Source organism: Schistocerca serialis, chromosome 6, assembly GCF_023864345.2.
Source record: "Schistocerca serialis cubense isolate TAMUIC-IGC-003099 chromosome 6, iqSchSeri2.2, whole genome shotgun sequence".
NCBI lineage: Eukaryota > Metazoa > Arthropoda > Insecta > Orthoptera > Acrididae > Schistocerca > Schistocerca serialis.
In genome coordinates, this window is record NC_064643.1 from 213,470,718 (window position 1) to 213,495,273 (window position 24,556).

Genomic DNA, 24,556 nt, shown 5'->3' on the forward strand with positions numbered 1-24,556 from the left:
CTCGTATTAATATTCAACAGCTATGTTCAGAGTTATTTAGCTACCCGTACCGATGTATTTTTATGTAACCTGCAAAGTTATGTCTGTCTGAAAAACCACGTGCGAGACTCATATTCTCTCGCTGACTAAGCGCAAACTACGTGTTAGTCTTACAGAAAAAATGCACAGAACGTTTTTGTAGAGAATTTAATGTAATTAAATTTCAAAATTGGGATGTGTTTTCGGTAGAGGCCGTAGCTTTCGAGTTATTTGATAAAAACATATAAAAGTGACCTTCATACGCACCCCCTCTCCCACACAGCCCTCACCGGTCAGGACTTCTAGTACGTTCTTCACGACACTCCCTCCTTCCATTGCACAAAAATTACGACTTCACGAATTATTTCCCACCTTCGACCTTATTTGTTCTTTATTGACTGCCCTTAATACTGAGAACAGTTCGTGTAGTCGGAAATTTTTGTACCGTGGTAGGAGGGAGTGCCACGAACAATGTACCAGAAATCGTGATTGGTGAGGGATGAGTGTGAGAGGTGGAGGTACTTTTTTATGTTTTTCTTGACTTGAAAATCGTGGCTTCCAGTGAAAACGTATCCCAGTACAAAATTTAACTACATTAAATTTCCTTAGAGAATGTCCTGTTCATTTTTTCTGTAGGACTATTTAGATTAAATGTAGCCTAGAGAATATGAAAATCCAGAGCGCGGTTTTTGAAGAACAGATATAGCATTTCTATTTGTATAAAACAATAGAGGCAACTGAATCACACTGTATTCGCTTCAAAATCAAAATAAATAAACCTAAGCAAATGAAGAATTATCATGAAACGAGGTTAACTATTTATGACACAATTTTATCATGCCAGCCGTTTTGAAGAGTAGCTCATTTCTTGCAAATGTACTTCATTCTAACAACGCCAGTTTTAAAATCGAAAGAAAGTAATGTGCAACAGATACAACATGTTAATAAATAAATAGCGCTATGCTACCAATTCAGTGACACACCATATCGTTTCATTCATTTACACTACCTTTCTCAATCGCACCACAAAATGTTCGAAGCGAAGAGCTCTCTGGTACCAGCTACAGCTTACAAACCGTGCACTTAGATACAGTGAAAACGGCACTTGGATACAGTGAAAATGCGTGTTATCAGTAACAAAACAGTATCTTTCTGACTCCGCTGCACAGTACTTTGCGCTCCGCTATTAGGATGCTGGAGTGGTGCGGAGCGAGTGACAAACAACCGGTGAGCGAGAAAGTTTAAAAGCTGTTCTTCCACAAGGTCACAACTGCGTACTGTCAGAATTACTGACCAAATTTTCGCGCGGGATCGGTTACTGGGCCTGATATCTCGCAACTGTGCTTCTTTCTTCTTAAAATATGAGATCAAGTTGATGTTCCCTTTTTTGTGGTTTGCTGTCTTCTGTATCAGTTTATGACGATATAGCGGTGTCTGAAACACGTAAAATGCCAAGTTGTATTAGTGTTCTCATGTGTAAGAAGAACACATAAAGGTGATATATTTTTAATAATACAGTAGAAAAACTTACTGTGCTGCCCATCCGAGATGCTCTTTAGCAAGAACCATGTTGAAATTTCGATGCAACTGTTCTGATTTCCGTTTTCCTTCTATTTGCTGATTCTAACCCACTGTAGAAAAATACTGGTAGGATTCTTACAAAAAATGGTTCAAATGGCTCTGAGCACTATTGGACTTAACATCTGTGGTCATCAGTCCCCTAGAACTTAGAACTACTTAAACTTAACTAACCTAAGGACATCACACAACACCCAGTCATCACGAGGCAGAGAATATCCCTGACCCCGCCGGGAATCGAATAGGATTCTTACAACAAGATCCAATCAGTCTATTTCTCTACCCGCATTCAAATAATATGGTTGTCATCACAAACTACACTGTTCCCGAAGGACACTAAGCTCTCTGTGTACTTCCACCTTTGATTTTTCTGTCGATGAAAGTCCAGAGACGTTGCATTCAGTTGCAGGAAGATGAATTAATTTGTCTACGACATGAGTAATCAACCTAATTTTGTGCCATTGATTCCAGCGCTGTTTACACTCAAACAGTTTCAAGATAGCTTCCCTGTTATGGGCTTCACATTTGTCTCTTCTTATTTTTGAACCTTCACATTTAAAGTGGAACTATGTTATTGATGGAAACTTTATCATTTATCAGTTTCAGCATGTGGTTACTCTCGTTAACCCTCGAGATGCCGTCTGGGACGTAACAGTGAAAAATCTTGCTTCAGGGGAAGAAACTGTCCACGAATTTGACGCAGTCATGGTTTGTAATGGGTAAGTAACAAACGACAGCCGTACTGGACGCTTGTAGCATATAACGTTGGCGCAACTTATGCAAGTTTGTACATAAATTAGTTTGTTTTTATATTCATAACTTCTTCTTTTCACTCAGTACGGTCTGGCTAGCAGTTATTTACTGGTGTAAGAAGAGGAAAAAGCAATAACCAGGAAGGAGGCTTTTTCATTTTATGTACGCATAGAGGGGTGAAAATTACACAAATGCCAGAGGATCCTAAGTTGAATACTTTGAGATGAGTAACAAATCATCCGAAAAGAATATTTATACTTCATAGAGAGAACTTAACCCTTTGAACGGAACATCGGTCTGAGATACCGCCATAGTTGACATTAACAATGCTAACGGCGCTGCATTGTTCGTGAGGGTGGGGAGAAGCCCAGTAATCTTCAGTCGGGTCCCGAACCGCAGCTGGCCAACAACGTATTGTCGGCGCATGCATTGTTTTCAAGTAAGTAGAATTTTTGTTACGTATTGTCGGTCTGTGAGACCGTGTTCCGAAAAAATGCATTCCCCTCCCGGTCTGACAGACCGGGTGTTCCTAAAAGTGTCAAATTTTTGCCGGTCTCCCAGACCGGTGTTCCTAAAAGTATCACGCATTTGTCGGTCTGTATGGCCGATGTTCCACTCTTTGAACTCTTCTGTTTTCTGTGTAGCAACATTTCATCTATTTGATTGAAATTTTTGCCACCACACGATGCTTAATACTTTTGTGTTCATAGAAGAACGAGAAAAAAGTGTAACAACTCGTATTTAACGTTTTACTTTTTCCTCTTTCCGTTTTTCACACACATTCTCCAATTTACCGCGCAAACTTATTACAGCGATAGAATTATCCCCATTAAATTTCGTTAAAACTCATTTTTCCCTTTTTCCTTGCAGGTTTACAATGGAAGGTCCGAAATATGTTTCAAATCGGTCGAAAAGAATTGTAGCCCTTGCACGCTCTCAAAATTACCTTGAAGAATCAGACTCGGAAGTGGATTCAGATGAATCATGCATTCCAGATGAGGACCTTACTATCCAAGATCCTCGCAATGAAACAGATAATGACGATGACTCTCCCAATGATGATGATCGCGATGATGAAACTATTCGAGAAATATTTGAAGTCGAAAATACCGCAGTTCGCGAAGAAACTGGAGAGCAACCACAGTCTGACATAACTTCTGGTGGAAGCAGACTAATCACTCCACAGAAGCCTGCTGATGTTGCTAGCTCATCTACGCGTTCTGATGACACTCTAGATGAGAGTCGTCTTCCAGTTTCTTACTACGGAAGAAACAAGTGTTTCACATGGTCATCAACTCCTGTTCGCTCTAAGACGCGAACAGCAGCATCCAATATAATAAAGGTACGGCTATCAAAGATACAAGGGCCTGCTCTTACCGTGGGGAAAAACCCACTCCCAGGTGAAGTGTGGCGCCTTTTGTTTACTGACGACATGATTGAGACGATTGTAAAGCATACTAATGAAAAGTTGGCCAAAATTCGTTCTGTTATTGAACTAAAAGAAAGTGTAGCTTACAGAGACACTACTGTGCAGGAAGTGAACGCTGTGATTGGAGTCACAGTTCTTTGCAGCATATTCAAATCTGCGAGGGAGCCTATGACCTCGCTGTTTTCCACTTCGGTCTTGGGGAGGCCAATTTTTCGATCAATAATAACAGAAAAGCGATTAGGAATATTGCTTAGGGCATTTAGATTCGATGACTCGAGCACGAGGGAACAGAGGGAAAAATATGACCCAGCTGCTGCCATTACAGACATATTTAATAAGTTTATTTGGAACTGCCAACAAATTTATAGCCCTGGAGCGCATTTGACAGTTGATGAAACTTTGGTGCCTTTCAGAGGGAGGGTTAAATTTCGTATATATATGCCGAATAAACCGGCTAAATATGGCATTAAGGTCATGGGTCTGGCAGATGCACACAATGCATATATTTACAATGCCTACATCTACTCCGGCAAAGGCTGTGATGGAGCCACACTTTCTACAGCAGAAAAGAAAAAGAGCATTCCCACGCAGTCTGTAATCCGCCTATCTAAAGGGCTGTATGGCACAAACAGAAATATTAGTTGCGACAATTGGTTTTGTTCTGTGGAACTTGCCCAGGAGCTACTAGCTCACAATTTGACATTAGTTGGGACACTAAAAAGAAACAGACCCCAGATACCAGCAGAATTTCAAGCAAGAAGCGATCGTGAAATTGGGTCCAGCCTTTATGGCTTTACGAAAGAAATGACTCTGCTTTCTTATGTCCCAAAAAGGAATAAGGCAGTCCTACTTCTTTCGTCAATGCATCATTCCAATTACACTGACGTTTCAAATGATAAACCTGAAATCATATCTTTTTATAACGCCACAAAAAGTGGAATAGACACGCTAGATATGAAGTGCAGTGTTTATTCTACTAATCGCAAAACAAGAAGGTGGCCGTTGGCTATTTTTTACCACATGGTGGCCATGGCTGGATCAAACGCAAGTATACTTTATGGACTTTTTGGAGAGAAGAAAACCGTATCACGTTTTGATTTCCTGAAAAGAGTTTCTCTATATTTGGTCTACGATTTCGTAAAATCCCGACTGGCAATCTCCAATCTGCCTCAAGAGCTACAAAGTATTATTTCATCTTTAGAAGAAGAGGCAGCAAAAGAAAAGCAAATCGTTAGCCAACGGAATAAATTTGTTGTTCGAGTTGATGAGTGTCCGACGGACACACTTGGTAAAAGAAAAACCTGTCGATTTTGTCCATATCAAAAAAAGAGGAAAACTGCCTACAAGTGTATTTCTTGCGAAGAACCAACGTGCTTGGAGTGTTCACGAAAAGTGTGCAAGACTTGTGCAATTAAAAATAAAAGTTAAATTTTTTCTTTGCATTACATTTTAGTATTCATTTTCTTTGTGTTGTAACTATAATAATGTAAAAAAAAAGTATTTCTAAAGGAGTAATGTGTAAACAACAAAACACTGCAAATTAAAGTTTTTCCTAGTAATAAACTTGAATTTACTGGTATTTTAACAAATATTATGGTTCAAAAACCTATTATTATGTTTAATTACACCTTAAAGAGAGAGAGAAGCAACGTAGAAGTGCGGAAAAGTCATAAAAATAGAGAAAAATACACTTTAAATGTCCTAGCGGTCTAGCAGACCGATGTTCCATCTTACCGCCGAGTAAAAGATGTTCCGGTTAGAGGGTTAAGCTAAGAATTAATCCTGAAAGTGACGACCAACAGCCTTAGTACATCTAGTATTTCATAATCAATTTACGGAATTAAACTCTTGGTTTAATGCAATGTGGTTCCATTGCGTTGTTTATTACAGGGATGTAACTGCTGCTCCATCAATACTTTACACTTTTGTCATGTGCACTATGAGCTGTACATTTCACGTGTAGGTGGTCGGGTGCTTACTGACAAATCTTCCTCTGACGATGGAGTAACATCTCAAATTCTACGTAGGGACCTCAGAGAGTAAGTTACACACCTAAGACCATTGCGCAAAAGAGAGACGTGTTCCAGGTTTCCAGTTAACATACACATCTGGCCATTAAAATTGCTACACCACGAAGATGACGTGCTACAGACTCGAAATTTAACCGACAGGAAGAAGATGATGTGATATGCAAATGATTAGATTTTCAGAGCATTCACACAAGGTTGGCGCCGGTGGAGACACCTACAACGTGCTGACACTAGAAAGTTTCCAACCGATTTCTCATACACAAACAGCAGTTGACCGGCGTTGCCTGGTGAAACGTTGTTGTGATGCCTCGTGTAAGGAGGAGAAATGCGTTCCATCACGTTTCCGACTTTGATAAAGGTCGGATTGTAGCCTATCGCGATTGCGGTTTATCGTATCGCGACATTGCTGCTCGCGTTGGTCGATATCCAATGACTCTTAGCAGAATAGGGAATCGTTGGGTTCAGAATGGTAATACGGAACGCCGTGCTGGATGCCAACGGCCTCGTAATACTAGCAGTCGAGATGACAGGCGTCTTATCCGCATGGCTGTAACGGATCGTGCAACCACGTGTCGATCCCTGAGTCAACAGATGGGGATGTTTTCAAGACAACAACCATCTGCACGAACAGTTCGACGACGTTTGCAGCAGCATGGACTATTAGCTCGGAGACCATGGCTGAGGTTACCCATGACGCTACATGACAGACAGGAGCGCCTGCGATGGTATACTCAACGACGAACCTGGGTGCACGAATGGCAAAACATCATTTTTTCGGATGAATCCAGGTTCTGTTTACAGCATAATGATGGTGGCAGCCGTGCTTGGCGACATCGCGGTGAACGCACATTGGAAGCGTGTATTCATCATCGCCATACTGGCATATCACCCGGCGTGATGGTATGGGGTGCCATTCGTTACACGTCTCGGTCACCTCTTATTCGCACTGACGGCACTTTGAACAGTGGACGTTACATTTCAGATGTGTTAAGACCAGTGGCTCTACCCTTCATTCGATCCCTGCTAAACCTTACATTTCAGCAGGATAATGCATGACCGCATGTTGCAGGTCCTGTACGGGATACAAAAAATGTTCGACTGCAGCCCTGGCCAGCACATTCTCCAGATCTCTCACCAATTGAAAACGTCTGGTCAATGGTGGCCGAGCAACTGGCTCGTCACAATACGCCAGTCACTACTCTTGATGAACTGTGGTATCGTGTTGAGGCTGCATGGGCAGCTGTACCTGTACACGCCATCCAAGCTCTGTTTGACTCAATGCCCAGGCGTTTCGAGACCGTTGTTACGGTCAGAGGTGGTTGTTCTGGGTACCGATTTCTCAGGATCTATGCACCCAAATTGCGTGAAAATGTAATCACATATCAGTTCTAGTATAATTTATTTGTCCAATGAATGCCCGTTTATCATCTGCTTTTCTTCTTGGTGTAGCAATTTTAATGGCCAGTAGTGTACTTCTGCTGCGGTACGGATGACAGTCCAGAATCTATAGCCCAGTCGTGCAAAATCGCCGGGAGCACTGACACCATCATACCACTGACGCACCAGATTGAAGATACCCGTTGGGTAGAACACCGTGTCCTGCTACGTGAAGAAGTCCGCAACTGCTTGCAGCACATCTTAGTCCGGCAGGAATCGTCGATACTTCACGGCATGTTTTAAGGGACAGAAGGCATGATAATCGCATGCGGTGAAGTTAGGAATACACGGCAGGTGCTCGAGTGCCTCCCACTTCAGTTGGCGTAACTCCTGCTGGCTTCCCAGATCGACCGACGTCTTGTGTCGACTTGCGACCACCACGTAACTTATGCACCGTTTCGACAGAATTGCTGCCCCAAACACATTCTTCATTCTCCGGCGGATGTCTTTCCGTGTTTGTCCTTCGGCTAAAAAAAAAAAAGAATTAAAAGTAGTGGCACGTCGGTCCCTTTTGGACGCATCTGGTAATAACGCCGCCTAGTTCACGTTCCCGCATTTACCGCCCGCACATCGGAAAGACAATAATCCCACACTAATCCCTTGCCTACATATCGGTGGTCACGTACACTGAAGCGCCAAAGAAGCTAAGAAGCTGGTATGAAGTGGGGATTTTCCCTTACGGCCATTTTACGAGTTTACCGTGAATATCAGGAATACGATAAAACATCAAATATCCAACATCTCTGCTGCCGGAAAAAGATTCTGCAAGAACGAGACCAATCGTTCAACGTGACAGAAGTGCAACCTTTCCGCACATTGCCGCAGATTTCAGTGCAGAACCATCAGCAAGTGTTAGCTGCGAACCATTCAACGAAACACCATCGATGTGGGGTTTCGGAGCCAAAGGCCCACTCATGTATCCTTGATGACTGCACAACACAAAACTTTACACTTTCCTGGGTCCGTCAACAACGACAATGGATTGTTGATGACTGGAAACAAGTTCCCTTGTCGGACCAGTCTCGTTTCAAATTGTATCTAGGGGATGGACGTGTACGGGTGTGGAGACAACCTCATGAATCCATGGATCAGCAGGGGACTGTTCAAGCTGGTGAAGGGTCTGTAACGGTGGAATGTGTGCAGTTGGAGTGATATGGGACCCCTGATACGTCTAGATACGACCTTGACAGATGGCACGTGCGTAAGCGTCCTGACTGATCACCTACATCCATTCACGTCCATTGTGCGTTCCGACGGACTTGGGCAATTCCAGCAGGTCAATGCGACACCCCAAATGTCCAGAATTACTACAAAATGGCCCCAGGAACACACTTCGGAGTTTAACCACTTCCGTTGGCCACAAAACACGAACATTACTGGCATATCTGGGATGCCTTACAACGGACTTTCAGGAGAGATCTCCGCTCCCTCGTACTCTTACGGATTTATGGATAGCCGTGCAGGATTCATGGTGTCAGATCCCTCCAGTAATACTTCGGACATTAGCCGAGTCGGACATTAGTCGAGTGCATGCGGCACTGCTGTGTGCTCACGGGGACTCTACACGATATTAGGCATGTGTACCAGCTTCTTTGGCTCATCAGTGTAACAGCATCGGAGTCGTGCTATGTTGCATATACGTTGTAGCAACGCCCTCAAACGGAAACTTTTTGGTCGTCCATTATACAAGCTGAAAGAACCTTTGGGGAGAAAGAGATCTTCCGACGAAGATGACGTTCACACAGCGGTTCTCGATTGGCTCCGTGACCAAGGCGCTACTTCCTGTCGTCAACGAATTGAAGAATAGTCGAAAGTTCCAATCGTTGTTTACAGACATTTGACTGTCACGTCGAAAAGTAGGTTCAGATGTCAGTGTCACTTTGAATTCTAGTCCAACATTCAATAAAAGTTACTTGGCCAGCCGTAATAATGTATAACTTACTCGTACTCTGTGAACAATTCTTTGTCGAGAACCTCGGTCATTTTTCTGTGGTGTCTTCTTAGTTTCCTTAAATTATTATATACTTCCTCCAGTCTGGATGACGTCAGTTACGAATCTTTTCTCTGTACATTCCGGGTTTTGATGGCACATCCTGCGGCTTCATACGATAAGGGACACGTCCTACAATTAGAAATATTTCATCTCCGACAATCATTCATTTACAACAGACTGAGGTCGAACTCCATCCTGCACATTTTAGAGACAATATTTTATTGTTTGTTCAAGGTAGTTGCACATTGGTGCAGCAGGCAGATGTTTATTATCTCTATGCACATGGTGTTTCCGTAAGAGCGTGCAAAAATTTAACCGGACATAGAGGTTGCTCCACTGAACAATTCGAGGTAGGGAACCTGGGGCAGAGAAGCTAGCTTAAGGAGATATTAGGAATAAAATCGAGTTATTTTGTATCTTTTTATTTACATTAGTCACAGTTAACTGCAAATACCATCATTGACAAAATGAACGTACCATTTGTACTGTGTCTTACAAAATGTGCTGAAACTGTCGGCCTTGCAATGCAAGCATGACATCGGCGAACAAGATTCTGACCCACCCTGACAAATATCCCTGGTGTGTTTCAAATCGCATCACAGGCAGCTATAATTCTCGCAACTAATTCCATCTTGGGTCTCATACAAAAGTGACATCAGGAAGTGACTTTTAGGAAATCGTTCCCTGTGCAGCCTTTCAGCAGCGAGGGCATTGCAACCTTCTGGGAAACTGTACCGGTACTGTTCCATCGTGTTGTACTGTACGTCTCTGAATAGCACTGTGTAATGAATGGGTGAAATAGGGGGTCAAATGAATAAAAAGATTTCATTGTGAAAGCATTTTAAAGTTAAATCTATGAAAAGTCGTATTTCCCTTCTCGGTGGGACTTAACTTCTGAGGCCATCAGTCCCCTAGAACTTAGAACTACTTAAGCCTAATTAACCTAAGGACATCACACACATCCATGCCCGAGGCAGGATTCGAACCTGCGACCGTAGCGGTCGCGCGGTTCCAGACTGTAGCGCCTAGAACTGCTCGGCCACTCCGGCCGGCTGAATCACTTTGACTACTCATCGCCTAGCCGAAACCGCTGAGAATGGAACCTTGATATTTGGAGAGGGTGTCGTTATTATACTGTAGCTATTGTTTAAGAAGGGATTGTTCGAAGTTCCACTCCTAAGGGGGTGACATAGAGGATGAAAGGCTTGTTGAAAATGTGCCCTATTAAGGCAATTTTGAAGAAAGAACTACAGAAACTGGTATTTGGTTTCTCAGTCAAAATTAGAAAAAGTAAGTGTTTCAGTATTTTTGGAAAGTCAAGTATTAAGAGGGTAAAACAGTGGGAGAATTTCTTTAAATGATTCTTATTAAAGGATTACTAAAGAATTTTTAAAGCTGCACCTATAAAAATTTGTCTTTGACTTTTCTGTTATAAAGCTGAAAATACGTGTTTCACTGTTTTTGGAAGTTCAGCTCATTAGGGGGTGAAAATTCTTAAGAAAATATTTCGTTGTGTAAAAAAAAATTACAGCTAAATCTATGAAAACTGTTACTCCACTTCAAAGTTAAATATAAAGAAGTATGTGTTACGGGATGAAAATTCCAACGGAAATATTGTCAGAAGAACGCAAAAGGCATGATTAACAAAAACCTTTGACTTCAGCTATCAGAATCGCTTTTTGGTCAGAAGTACATTCGGCCTTTGGCCATTGGACATTGGCCTTAATTAGTGTGAAAAGTTTAGAAGGAGTTGCAATTTGTGAACAACATAAAAATTTGATTAAAGAAAAACTAAGAAAAAAGTCTGTGCAGACCATACAGACTAGAAGAGCGAAGTTGGTTAAACATGAATGGTTTCCAAACATATGCCTCAGATGTCTTGTTCATTCACGGCAACATACGAGTTGAACCATTCATATCCGACAGTTGGTTCCTTCTGAAACTTTAAGTTATTAGAATTTGAACTTGGTAAATACTTAACACACATGAAATGTATTTGGTGCTGTCGCTGACATAACATTAACACTTCGTTCGTTGCAGAATGAATTATTCACATCAGAGTACAATTGTCTTTATAAAATGTTGAATAAATGTTCTGTTCGCACGCAACCGTATTGCACTATGAACATTATGTTGCAGTTAGCGATGATTAAAGAGAGACTGTGTTGATTACATAGACTATATTACAGTGCCTGTGTTTTTACAATGTACTCTGCAGCGTCCTTCAGAGATGAATGAAATACTACACTGCATTACCTGATTTTTCACCATGCTCTCTGCAAAGTCCTTCAGACATGCATGGATATGTTCAGATTGCAAGAAATGGGACATGTACTACCACAATCCATAGGTTGTAGTTATTACTCGTTGTACAAGCTGTCAGATGACGTAAATTAATTTATGTTACACTTTCCTGACATTGCGTCACCTAATCTGTCGCATAACCACCAGAAACGTCTCATGTGAAACGAATGTGTAAATCGCTAAATTATAATAAAGTATGAGCGCCTGAAGATGGCACCGTGCTGATGAAACGTCTCGTAAAGAGTCATAGAGATGGGAGATCCCGAGGGTTGGGTTCAGCCGCCTGATGTGAAAGGCTTTCCATCCTCCATGCGCAATGGGCTCTTTCCTCACAGTGCCCGGGAATTATATCGTAAGTTAGTCTCTTGAGTGTAGGTAGCCACAGCGAATATGTGCAGAGTGTGGTGTTATGTTTGTTTTGTATGGTGGTAATAGATGAGAGAGGGCAAGACTCACTGCCAGTTCATAGCCCACTCCTCTCGAATAGCATCAAAAGGGCCGCCGACCTTGAATTCCCCCATTCGACAGACAAGCAACCATCCACGGTGTCACATGCTCTCAGCCCGTGAGACACTGCAGAGAGATTTTGAATTTAATATAGTATATTGGCACCAAATCTGGTGATCGCGAACTTTATGCCACCATATCTTTTGCTCTTGCTGGGCAAATATGATCTGTCAAAGTTTCTTCTGTCACCAGGATTCGAAACGGGCTACTGATTAGTCATGAGTCACAGCACGACCGTGTATTAGCAAACTCGGCTATGTAGAGCCTGAAACGTGTGGTAACAAACTGTTATCGGAAATGAAAAGTGTCCGAAGCGGAAAATGGTCAAAGTCTTGTAAATTTCGTAAGAGTATCGTAGGAAAAAAAAAATGTAAGAGTATCGCAGACAAAAAGGAAAAACTGTTAACTGATTTCTTACTGGTGTCTATAATAGTGAATTTTGTAACGAAGAGTAGACTACTTTTGCAAAGGATATATTTCATTTTTTCAAATTCTGTTTGTCGATATATGAATAATTCATAGTAGAACGTAAATGTAGACCTGCTTTCCTTTTACTCCTTTTTCTTTCAGACACTATTTTCTGCCATTCGTGCCGTCCCTTCCAGGATCAGAGAAGTTCAGAGGTCGGCAGACGCACAGCCACGACTACCGAGTGCCGTCGCTCTTCAAAGGTCGTAGGGTGGTGGTCGTGGGAGCCGGCCCGTCGGGAATGGACCTGACGCTCGATATCTCCTCTCAGGCAGAGCTGGTGAGTCGCACAACTGTATGGCGTAGAAACGATTGGAACAGTTATAAGATAGGGATGTAGTCTCTCGACCCTGTTGTTAAATCTACAAGCTGTCTCATACCTTTTGGGTCAAACTGAAACACGTGATAGTGAGTCCACAACTCTCTCAAAGATCCCTGGGATTTATTGTACCAGGAGACAGGCAGTTTGGACCCTAGTAAGCAGGTCTTAATCCGTTCCTACTGGGTTCTGATACACCAACGTTTTGACGTAAAGCCAGAAAAAAAAAATCGAGAGGTGTGGACACTGTGATCACACTGGCCATGGGACAAGACCTCCCCTTCCAACCCAACGATGAGGGTACGTGTTGTTCAGGTGCTCGCGTACATTAACATCAAAGTGGGCTGGTTCACCGTCATGTTGAAACCACATCCTTTCACGGACACCAAGGATTACAGTCTCCAGGAACTGTGACAGCACGTCTCGCAGGAACACCAGGTTACAAGGACCGGTCAAACGGGAGGCAGCAAATAAGGTCGTATGAGGTGATCTTGGACAATACTCGCTCACTCGTTGACAGAGAATCGTTGCTGGTGGCCACCGAAGCGTGTGACGGGGGGATTGCCCTCACTCTAGACATGGCTGTTGCGGCTGTTGAAAACACTATCAATGGCGAATTATGCCTCATCCGTGAACAATTCAGAATAGTCAGGGGTGTACGCTGTTTATCACCAGTTGTCTGTTCCAGAGCACACAGACACCTAGGATCTTCGCCAGAGTGCGGAATTACTTCATGCACCGTTGCCATGCATGCAGTGAGTTTGGCGGTCATTATTTTGAATAGTTACTATGAGCAGCGTTGTTGTTATGCGGTGTACGCTGTGTGTTCCCTAGTACAATAAATATGCTTTTCCGACCATTGGTTCTCTTTGATTAGATTAGATTAGATTAATTATTCATTCCATAGACCAACAAAAGAGGGGATCCTCCTGGGTGTGGAACATGTCAGATAAACACATTACAAAAATGTAATTAGAAAAACTTGAGTTTCATTAAATTTAATGATCCTCAGTCAATAAAAAGTAAAATTATGTACATGAATTAAAATTAAACTTATAATATTTACAGTTTTAATACATACATCTGCTTTTATTCACTCCATCACTCACACAGTAGCTACTTACTTGGGTATTACAACCAAGTATTGTCAAAAATTAAAGTAAATTATTCATTTCAATGATCCTTAGTTAAGAACAGTCAAATTATGTACAAGATTGAAAATTAAACTTCCACTATTTACAGACTTAAGACTTACATCTGCTTTCCATACATCCATCATTCACACAGTAGGTAGTTACTTGGCTGTTACAACCAAGTATGATTGAAGTATAATAAATTTTCATTAAAATGGCCTACTGCATTTGTTGAGAAATTTATGGATGGAATAGGAGTTGGCCACAAAAAATTCTTTTAAATTATGTTTAAATTGTGCCTTGTCTGAAAATAAACTCTGAATGGTTGCTGGTAACTTATTGAAAATATGCGTTGCTGAATGCTGGACTCCTTTCTGGACAAGAGTAAGTGATTTGAAATCTTTGTGTATAGTGTTCTTTATTCCTAGTATTGATACTGTGTACTAAGCAGGTAGTTGGAAAAAGAGATGTATTATTTACAACAAACTTCATTAAGGAATAAATATACTGAGAAGCTGTGGTTAGTATGCTCAATTCTTTGAATAGGCTTCGACTAGATGTTCTTGGATTTACACTACAAATTACTCTTATTATACGCTTCTGTTCTCAAAAAAATTTTTCTCGGTTTGTGGAGTTACCGCAAAATATGATATCATATGACATAATGGAATGAAAATAAGCAAAATATGCCAGTTTTTTTATTTATATCTCCTGTGTCTGACATCATTCGCATTGCAAACACAGACTTCTTTAGGCGCTTCAGCAGTTCGTTAGTATGTCGCTCCCAAGTTGTAATCCCAAGAATTTTACAGTCTCAACTTCTTCTATTTCCATGTCATCATATGTTATACACACACTAGAAGGAAATGTCTTGGAAGTTCTAAACTGCATGTAGTGGGTCTTTTCAAAGTTTAATGACAGTGAATTGACTATGAACCACTTATTAATGTCAGTAAAAACTTGATTAGCTGCCCTTTCTAAATTTATATTTGATTTACTATTTATTGCAATGTTTGTATCATCTGCAAATAAGACAAACCTATCTCAATATAATCGGTTGTGGACCCACTGTCACCTGTTTCGATTCTACCCAAGAGGTTTGAGGCACCATGCACACATCTAAGATGAAGTGACGGAAGTAAAAGAAAGATTTTGGAGCCGAATTAAAATGCGGGGTTAAAGACTATCAGTCATAAGATTCGCTAGAGATAATCCTATCAACAGTCAAACCAAGTAAGAACTGCAGTGCGTGCTGAACGTAATGAAAGATATAGTGAGTTCAGAATACGAGTTGGGGGTAAGCGGAAGAAAGAAAGACGTAATGAGGAGTAGCAGAAATGAGATTATCAATGAGTTTAAAATGAAAATTGGGAACCACGAAGTAGACTATGTGAAAGAGTTCTGCGACGTTGGAAGAGAAATAACACGTAATGGACGAAGCAAAAAAGTAATAAAAACAAATTTGTGTGGGAAAAGAGGGCATTTATGAACAATAGATGACTACTAGGTTAACATATACCTGCTTTATTGAATTACATATGGTCGCGTTAGGTATTTTTGACGTTTTCTGCAGAATGTTGTTTGCTTCGTATGCCACATTTATATCTTGTTTCTTCATTACGTTTCATGTCTTGTGTGTTATTTTGGTCAAATGTCAGGGTGTGCTAAGTTTTCTTGTTGTTTGTGGTGTTGTCCATGCGCCTGGCTAAATGATACGCTGATGCAGTTGTCAAATCAGGCACAGGCCTGATCGGAGTACCGGTTTTGTGATTCCTTATCTGGTAATCCATCAAGGAAGACAGGTTACGTTCGGGACCTGAAGATGACAGTATGTGATATCGAAATTGGCAGCATGTATTACAAAGAATAAACAAAGTTAGATCCAAAAACAGCTGCTGGTTTTGTTATCATTATTCAACTGTTGTGAAACTTTGGTAAATTTCTTGGTGTGGGCGCCCTGGGATTCGTTTGTTTTGTTCTTTTTATTTGGTTTTGTGAGCGTGTAGATTTGATGTTACAATACGAAACATAATCCACGAACAAACTACACGAAATAGTTCACCATACCTAAGCTTCACAAAACTTTTATCGATGTCCACAGGTTCAGCTCAACTACACAAAAAACATCTCGTACGTAAAAAAAAAAACTTGGCACAGCTAAGGACCAGCAAAATACTGCATTGGCGTGTCCAAAAACGGGCATGTGCCACGAATTTTACCAGAACATATAATTTAAATATCGGATAATAAACAAAAAATCAGTGCAGACGACTTTCTAACATCCATCACGACGTGGTGTACTAATTTAGAACTGTGGTTGATTTTGGTTGGCAGCCACAGTGTAAAATAAAAGCGCACACGCAGTTTAAATGACAACAAAATCTGATGCATTACATTCCTTAACGTAAAAATAACATGTACGGATGTATTTCAGAAAAATAATAAAACGCCATAGAGGATGCCGTAACTGTGGTGAAATATGTTTGGGTGATAAAACAAAACAAAGATCTGTGTACTTGCAAAAAGGCGGACCCATCCTTAATTCATTATTATTTTTCTGCAAGAACGGGAACTGAGCTTAGAACTCCAATATGATACACACGTAACGCTTCTTCAATAATAGTTAATAGTTACTAAACACGTATATTTTTGAAAGTATTTCCAAAATATATTTACGTACACACACACACACACACACACATACTGAAATCGAGAAATCAATCTGTTCCTCCGACCAATGAGACTGCATAGCTATTACGATACGTCGTTACAGTGTGTATTATGGCAGACTCAATAGCTTTCATTATTGACCAGGAGGTTGGGGAAACACCGAGGGTGCGGACACGCCATGTAATGGAGGCCGGCGACTCTGAAGGCCAAACAAGAAGCCGAAGGTCATCGCTATTTTCTTCTTTTCCTTGACCTACATCCCATCTATTAATTTGATAAATAGTTTCTTTCAGTTTTAAATACACCGACACCGCCGTGAAAAAATTAAAGTTGCAGCTACAGTTTTTTCGATTACCGAACCGTAGTCTCGACTACTGAGCAAGCAGTTTTTGTGTGAATTTCGTTTTGCGATAAGTCATAGACGTGCATCTTATTTCTCTCGAGAAAATTATTTTGCATACATCTAAAATTGTGTGACAATAGATCTACTGGTGCTATCGAAAATCACCATCAGTATGACAAAATTAAGGTCACTAAGAAATAATGACAAATGCGATGGTTAATTTTCTCCGAGCTAGACGAACATCCAGGAAGGAAAAGCCATGCAGTATGGGCTTCGAGTTACAATTTCCTACAATGCACGAAATCCAAGAAAATGATGAGTTCATGATTCTGCTTTCAGACTTACTGGACGTGCAGCACGGCGATATTAGCGGATAAGCGGTATTTTAAGCCTTCAGTTAAGACATAATTAGCTGGTAACTTATCATTTTCTGCGTCAGAACTAATAAGGGGTTTGGTCGTGCATATCTTCCTCAAACGTATGATTTGCTGAGTGTGTACATCATATCTGCTCGTTACTGTTTGCTGCTGTGTTAACCAACATAACCTGACGTCACACTCGTTGGTGAGATTATGGGAGTTGCGTCCACGTAATATTTTACATGCGCCAGGCCACAGAAACGATCTACATCTGCATCACTGCTCTGCAATTCAGACTTAGGTGACTGGAGCAACCATCAGCCGTACAAGGGAATGACAACAACGAAAATATGTGCCAGACCGGGAATCGAACCCGGATTTTCCGATTTTCGCGAGCGGTCGCCTTAACCGCTTTGGCTATCCGCGAACGAGTCACGGCCAGACTACACGTTGTGTAGTTCCCATACGTGAAAGGACATTTTTAACTGAAAGGCGCTACATGGTATTGGCGGATAAATACGATATTCCAGAGCCTGTGTTCTTAAGTACACTACTGGCCATTCAAATTGCTACACCACGAAGATGACGTGCTACAGACGCGAAATTTAACCGACAGAAAGAGGATGCAGTGATATGCAAATGATTAGCTTTTCAGATCATTCACACAAGGTTGGCGCCTGTGGCGACACCTATAACGTGCTGACATGAGGAAAGTTTCCAACCGATTTCTCATACACAAACAGCAGTTGACCGGCGTTGCCTGGTGAAACGTTGTTGTGATGACTCGTGTAAGGAGGAGAAATGCGTACCATCACGTTTCCGACTTTGATAAAGGTCGGATTGTAGCCTATCGCGATTGCGGTTTATCGTATCGCGACATTGCTGCTCGCGTTGGTCGAGATCCAATAACTGTTAGCAGAATATGGAATCGGTGGGTTCAGGAGGGTAATACGGAACGCCGTGCTGGATGCCAACGGCCTCGTATCACTAGCAGTCGATATGAAAGGCATCTTATCCGCATAGCTGTAACGGATCGTGCAACCACGATCTCTGAGTCAACAGATGGGGACGTTTTCAGGACAACAACCATCTGCAGGAACATTTCGACGATGTTTGTAGCAGCATGGACTATCAGCTCGGAGACCATGGCTGCAGTTACCCTTGACGCTACATCACAGACAGGAGCGCCTGCGATGGTATACTCAACGACGAACCTGGGTGCACGAATGGCAAAACATCATTTTTTCGGATGAATCCAGCTTCTGTTCACAGCATCATGATGGTCACATCCGTGTTTGGCGATATCGCGGTGAACGCACATTGGAAGCGTGTATTCGTCATCGCCTTACTGGCCGCGTGATGGTATGGGGTGCCATTGGTTACACGTCTCGGTCACCTCTTGTTCGCACTGACGGCAGTTTAAACAGTGGACGTTACATTTCAGATGTGTTACGACCCGTGGCTCTACCCTTCATTCGATCCCTACGAAACCCTACATTTCAGCAGGATACTGCACGACCGCATGTTGCAGGTCCTGTACGGGCCTTTTTGGATACAGAAAATGTTCGACTGCTGACCTGGCCAGCACATTCTCCAGATCTCTCACCAATTGAAAACGTCTGGTCAATGGTGGCAGAGCAACTGGCTCGCCACAATACGCCAGTCACTACTGTTGATGAACTGTGGTATCGTGTTGAAGCTGCATGGGCAGCTGTACCTGTACACGCCATCCAAGCTCTGTTTGACTCAATGCCCAGGCGTATCAAGGCTGTTATTACCGCCAGAGGTGGTTGTTCTGGGTACCGATTTCTCAGGATCTACGCATTCAAATTGCGTGAAAGTGTAATCACATGTCAGTTCTAGTATAATATATTTGTCCAATGAACACCCGTTTATCATATGCATTTCTTCTCGATGTAGCAATTTTAATGGCCAGTAGTGTAGAACAATGCAATGTTGCTTCGGATAAAGTAAGCATTCTTCTTGACAATACAGTCACTGCAATATCGCACATTAACACTATTTCTCTACCTTTCGGTCTAGAACTGCTCATGGGAAGAACGAACACTTGAACCTTTTGCACACGACCTCTGATTTCTGTTATTTTATTATGATGACCATTTATTCTTCAACTTACATTGGCTGGCGGCAATAAAAAAAAAGATAGTGGAACTCCAGATGATCTCCGACTATGAGAATTCAGTGCAAAGTGAAGTAGTCCCTCTAAAAGCCGTAATAAAATTAAAAAAGACTTGGGTAAGTTCTAGAGGGCGTTTTTCTCCATGCAGCTAGTATACAAATCTGCAAAGCATCAATGGGAAATCATATTCCAAACATGTTCGATGTACCACAGTTGAACTATGAAGGAAAAGTTACTAGGCAGTCATGTACCAAACATGTGTGATCTACGACAGCTGAAAACTGCGAAATAATGCTACCTGTCTTCTTTGAAAAACATTTCTTGCCACAAGCAGCTGGCAGTTTCACCTTAAATACGGTACCTGGCGTTATCGAATAAAGAGACCATGCCTCGAATTTTGAAACTTCACGCAGGTATCGAGTACCCTCGGGATTGTCTTCAAAGACGAAGGAATCGAAATTGCGCAAAGTTGCCCCGATTGAATACAGCCGATTCCTGTCCCTACGCTTGTGTAATAACAGCTAGTTCTCTGCCTCCAGTAAGTTGGATATTAAGGAATATGAAAATCCAACCTTTCTGTTCTCAACGAAGGGCGCCAGTTGTTAACAGTGGTTTTATTTAAAAGACCTTTTGCCACTGTTAACAACTGGCGCCGTTCGTTGAGAATAGGAACGTTGGATTTGTATATTCCTTAATATCCGACTTTCTTTTTCTTATTCAAGCTGTCCAGGCACGAAAGGTAAGTTTTCGGGCTCGAGTCCCGGAGTGGCACACAGTTTTGATGTGGCAGCAACACTCGACTGCAGAGTGAGAGATACATTCAGGGGCCCATAATGTTGTTAGTGAATTACCGAGTCCCAGGATTGTGGGCCACGGGTCTTACATTAACAAAAAGATGTGGTAGGAGTAACGTGTAGCCATTCTCAGTGGCAGCTCGTCGAACATGGTGAGACAAAGATCGCTAGCACGCTTATTTTATTGTGACTAATATGGATTCCATGGAAAGTGCGGAGAACTTAGAACCATCAGGGTTCTGCAGTGGACCGTGGTTCCACATTCACTGTACGGATGCTAAGACAGCACAGTCTTTACATGATACTCGCTAGGCACTTGTCGGGGGATTACTTTTACTGTAGTAAAGTGGATAAAACAGTTTCTCTTCTGGGTGTCCATACTTTTAATAGGGTTACTTTTCCGGTTTAGTTTGACTCTCTTCTGACTCGGTGCTGTTTGTCTTGTAAGTACAGCTCGGGGCGAACAAAATTGCTGCGAGAAACTAAAAGTTTTTGTAATGTTTATATGATTTGCTACATTAGCGAATAGAAAGCACAGGCCAGTGGCTAAGGTGGGACTCAAACCCAGGACCTTCCCTTCACGAGGCAAGACAAGACGGCTATTTCTCGATCAGCCATGGGAAATGAGTCATCCAATTTGTCACATGTTGGGATAAGTATCTAAAAAGAATGAGAATCGGAATGGGTTTACAGAGGATGAACAAAATTTACTAACTGGTTTTTGTTACGTGTATACAATACAAGTGGCGAAGTTGAGTCATAAGCAGATTTACCAAAGTCTTTATTAGCTATTTCAAACATATGATAGGTTCGATAGGCAATTACATCTCTATCATTAAAACTTTCAAGTCCAGTTACACTAGAAACTCAACTACCACCTCTCACTATGGCAACAGAGAATCATCCATTTCCATGTGAGAATGTATCGTTTATGTCCAAGCTAAAATTAAGCGAACATCCAAGAAATACACAAGGTCCATCGACGAAGGCGTGGGCTGCAACACTCTTTACTGGAATGCGATTTTTCTTGTCTCCTGATGTTGTAGTAAGTTCAATGTTTTCTACACTCCTGGAAACTGAAATAAGAACACCGTGAATTCATTGTCCCAGGAAGGGGAAACTTTATTGACACATTCCTGGGGTCAGATACATCACATGATCACACTGACAGAACCACAGGCACATAGACACAGGCAACAGAGCATGCACAATGTCGGCACTAGTACAGTGTATATCCACCTTTCGCAGCAATGCAGGCTGCTATTCTCCCATGGAGACGATCGTAGAGATGCTGGATGTAGTCCTGTGGAACGGCTTGCCATGCCATTTCCACCTGGCGCCTCAGTTGGACCAGCGTTCGTGCTGGACGCGCAGACCGCGTGAGACGACGCTTCATCCAGTCCCAAACATGCTCAATGGGGGACAGATCCGGAGATCTTGCTGGTCAGGGTAGTTGACTTACACCTTCTAGAGCACGTTGGGTGGCACGGGATACATGCGGACGTGCATTGTCCTGTTGGAACAGCAAGTTCCCTTGCCGGTCTAGGAATGGCAGAACGATGGGTTCGATGACGGTTTGGATGTACCGTGCACTATTCAGTGTCCTCTCGACGATCACCAGTGGTGTACGGCAAGTGTAGGAGATCGCTCCCCACACCATGATGCCGGGTGTTGGCCCTGTGTGCCTCGGTCGTATGCAGTCCTGATTGTGGCGCTCACCTGCACGGCGCCAAACACGCATACGACCATCATTGGCACCAAGGCAGAAGCGACTCTCATCGCTGAAGACGACACGTCTCCATTCGTCCCTCCATTCACGCCTGTCGCGACACCACTGGAGGCGGGCTGCACGATGTTGGGGCGTGAGCGGAAGACGGCCTAACGGTGTGCGGGACCGTAGCCCAGCTTCATGGAGACGGTTGCGAATGGTCCTCGCCGATACCCCAGGAGCAACAATGTCCCTAATTTGCTGGGAAGTGGCGGTGCGGTCCCCTACGGCACTGCGTAGGATCCTACGGTCTTGGCGTGCATCCGTGCGTCGCTGCGGTCCGGTCCCAGGTCGACGGGCACGTGCACCTTCCGCCGACCACTGGCGACAACATCGATGTACTGTGGAGACCTCACGTCCCACGTGTTGAGCAATTCGGCGGTACGTCCACCCGGCCTCCCGCATGCCCACTATACGCCCTCGCTCAAAGTCCGTCAACTGCACATACGGTTCACGTCCACGCTGTCGCGGCATGCTGCCAGTGTTAAAGACTGCGATGGAGCTCCGTATGCCACGGCAAACTGGCTGACACTGACGGCGGCGGTGCACAAATGCTGCGCAGCTAGCGCCATTCGACGGCCAACACCGCGGTTCCTGGTGTGTCCGCTGTGCCGTGCATGTGATCATTGCTTGTACAGCCCTCTCGCAATGTCCGGAGCAAGTATGGTGGGTCTGACACACCAGTGTCAATGTGTTCTTTTTTCCATTTCCAGGAGTGTATATTTTTGTAAACTGTTGTGTGACGACGAGGTCGGTATCTCCAGTAAGGCATGTAGCTACCGGAAAAGACAATGTTCGTACAAGAACCAAGGGGGGAGAGGTTTGATTGGAAGACCATGGACGAAATGCTGCGGTTAAAAAGGGTGTAAGACAAAGGTGCAGTCTTTCGCCCTTACTGTTCTATCTATGCGACGAAGAAGCAATGACGGAAATAAAAGAAAGGTTCAAGTGTGGGATCAAAATTCACGGTGAAAGGATATGAATGATAAGATTCGCTAATGACGTTACTACCCTTAGTGAAAGTGAAGAAGAATTAAAGGATCTGTCGAAAGGTGGATTGAAAGTAAGGGGAAATGGCAAAAGTAATGACAAATAGCAGAAATGAGAACAGCGAAAACTTAACATGAAAACTGGCGATCCGAAGCAGCTGAAATTAAGGAAGTCTACTACGTCCATGACGGACGAAGCAAGGAGGACATAAAAAGCAGAATAGAACAGGCAAAGAGGTCACTCCTGGCCATGAGAAGTCTATTAGTATCAAACATAGGCCTTAACCTGAGGAAGAAATTCCTGAGAATGTTCGTTTGGAGCTCAGCATTGTATGGTAGTGAATCATGAACAGTGGGAAAATCGGAACAGAAGATAATCAAAGCGTTTGAGATGTGATGCTACAGAAGAATGCTGATAATTTGCTGGACTAAAGATCAAATGGCTCTGAGCAGTATGGGACTTAAATTCTGAGGTCATCAGTTCCCTAGAACTTAGAACTACTTAAACCTAACTAACCTAAGGACATCACACACATCCATACCCGAGGCAGGATTCGAACCTGCGACTGTAGCGGTCGCGCGGTTCCAGACTGTAGCGCCTAGAACCGCTCGACCACTCCGGACGGCAATTTGCTGGACTGATAACATAAGGAATGACAAGGTACTCCGCAGAATTCGCGAAGAAAGGAATATATTGAAAATACTGACAAGGAGAAGGGGTAGGATGTGTTGAGACATCAGGAAATAACGTCTATAGAAGTAGAGGGAGCTGCAGAGGGGAGAAGCTGTAGGGGAAGACAGAGATTGAAATCCATGCGGCAAAAAATTGAAGACCTCGGATGCGGGTGTTACTGAGATGAAGAAATTGGCGCAGGAGAGGAATTCGTGATGGGCCGCATCAAATTAGTCAGAACACTAATTACAGAAAAAAAAGTATCCTTCACTGCATATTTTCCTTTTGCATACCGTTACACGTGCTTGTCATCGATTTTCATACGGAAGACAACCACGAACACGCCAGTTGCTGTATACTAAGAGAGAGTTTGACACATTAGAACTGACGAGAAGTAGCGCGTGCTATTACCGGTGCACTAATTCAGGCAGTCCCCACATAGGAACATGACGCGTTTGTGAACGTGGTCGTGGACGTGAGCGGAGACGTGGTTTGTAACGTGGTTGGCGAGCACTTAGAAGCTGAGTAAGATCGCGTACCATCCGACTGTGGTCCCCGCGGTATCTTCTGCAACTTGCGCAGGAACCATTTTTAAGACATGCTGAATCGCCACTCGCCGTATTTTGGAGCCCAGTACTATACCCACGGTTCTCTCTTGTCCGCCGTAGTCGAAGTGTTGCAGCGCTTGAACAGTGGAAGCAGGAGCAGGGGCGTACTTCTCGTCACAGACGGAAAGGTTGACCTTTTCCGAACTTAATCTGGAACGTCGGAAAGAGATGGTTCAAATGGCTCTGAGCACTATGAGGCTTAAAATCTGAAATCATCAGTCCCATAGAACTTAGAACTACTTA

At 42.8% G+C, this 24,556-nt stretch overlaps 1 protein-coding gene across 1 annotated transcript in view; it reads left to right on the forward strand.

Moving 5' to 3' along the window:
* The window catches only part of LOC126484543 (uncharacterized), a 128,590-nt gene that overhangs the window by 68,611 nt on the left and 35,423 nt on the right, over positions 1–24,556 (forward strand). Inside the window, exons 3-4 of the mRNA XM_050108091.1 lie at positions 2,197–2,315; positions 12,620–12,797. Coding sequence (XP_049964048.1) covers positions 2,197–2,315; positions 12,620–12,797 — 297 coding nt within the window. The remainder of the gene's footprint in view (positions 1–2,196; positions 2,316–12,619; positions 12,798–24,556) is intronic.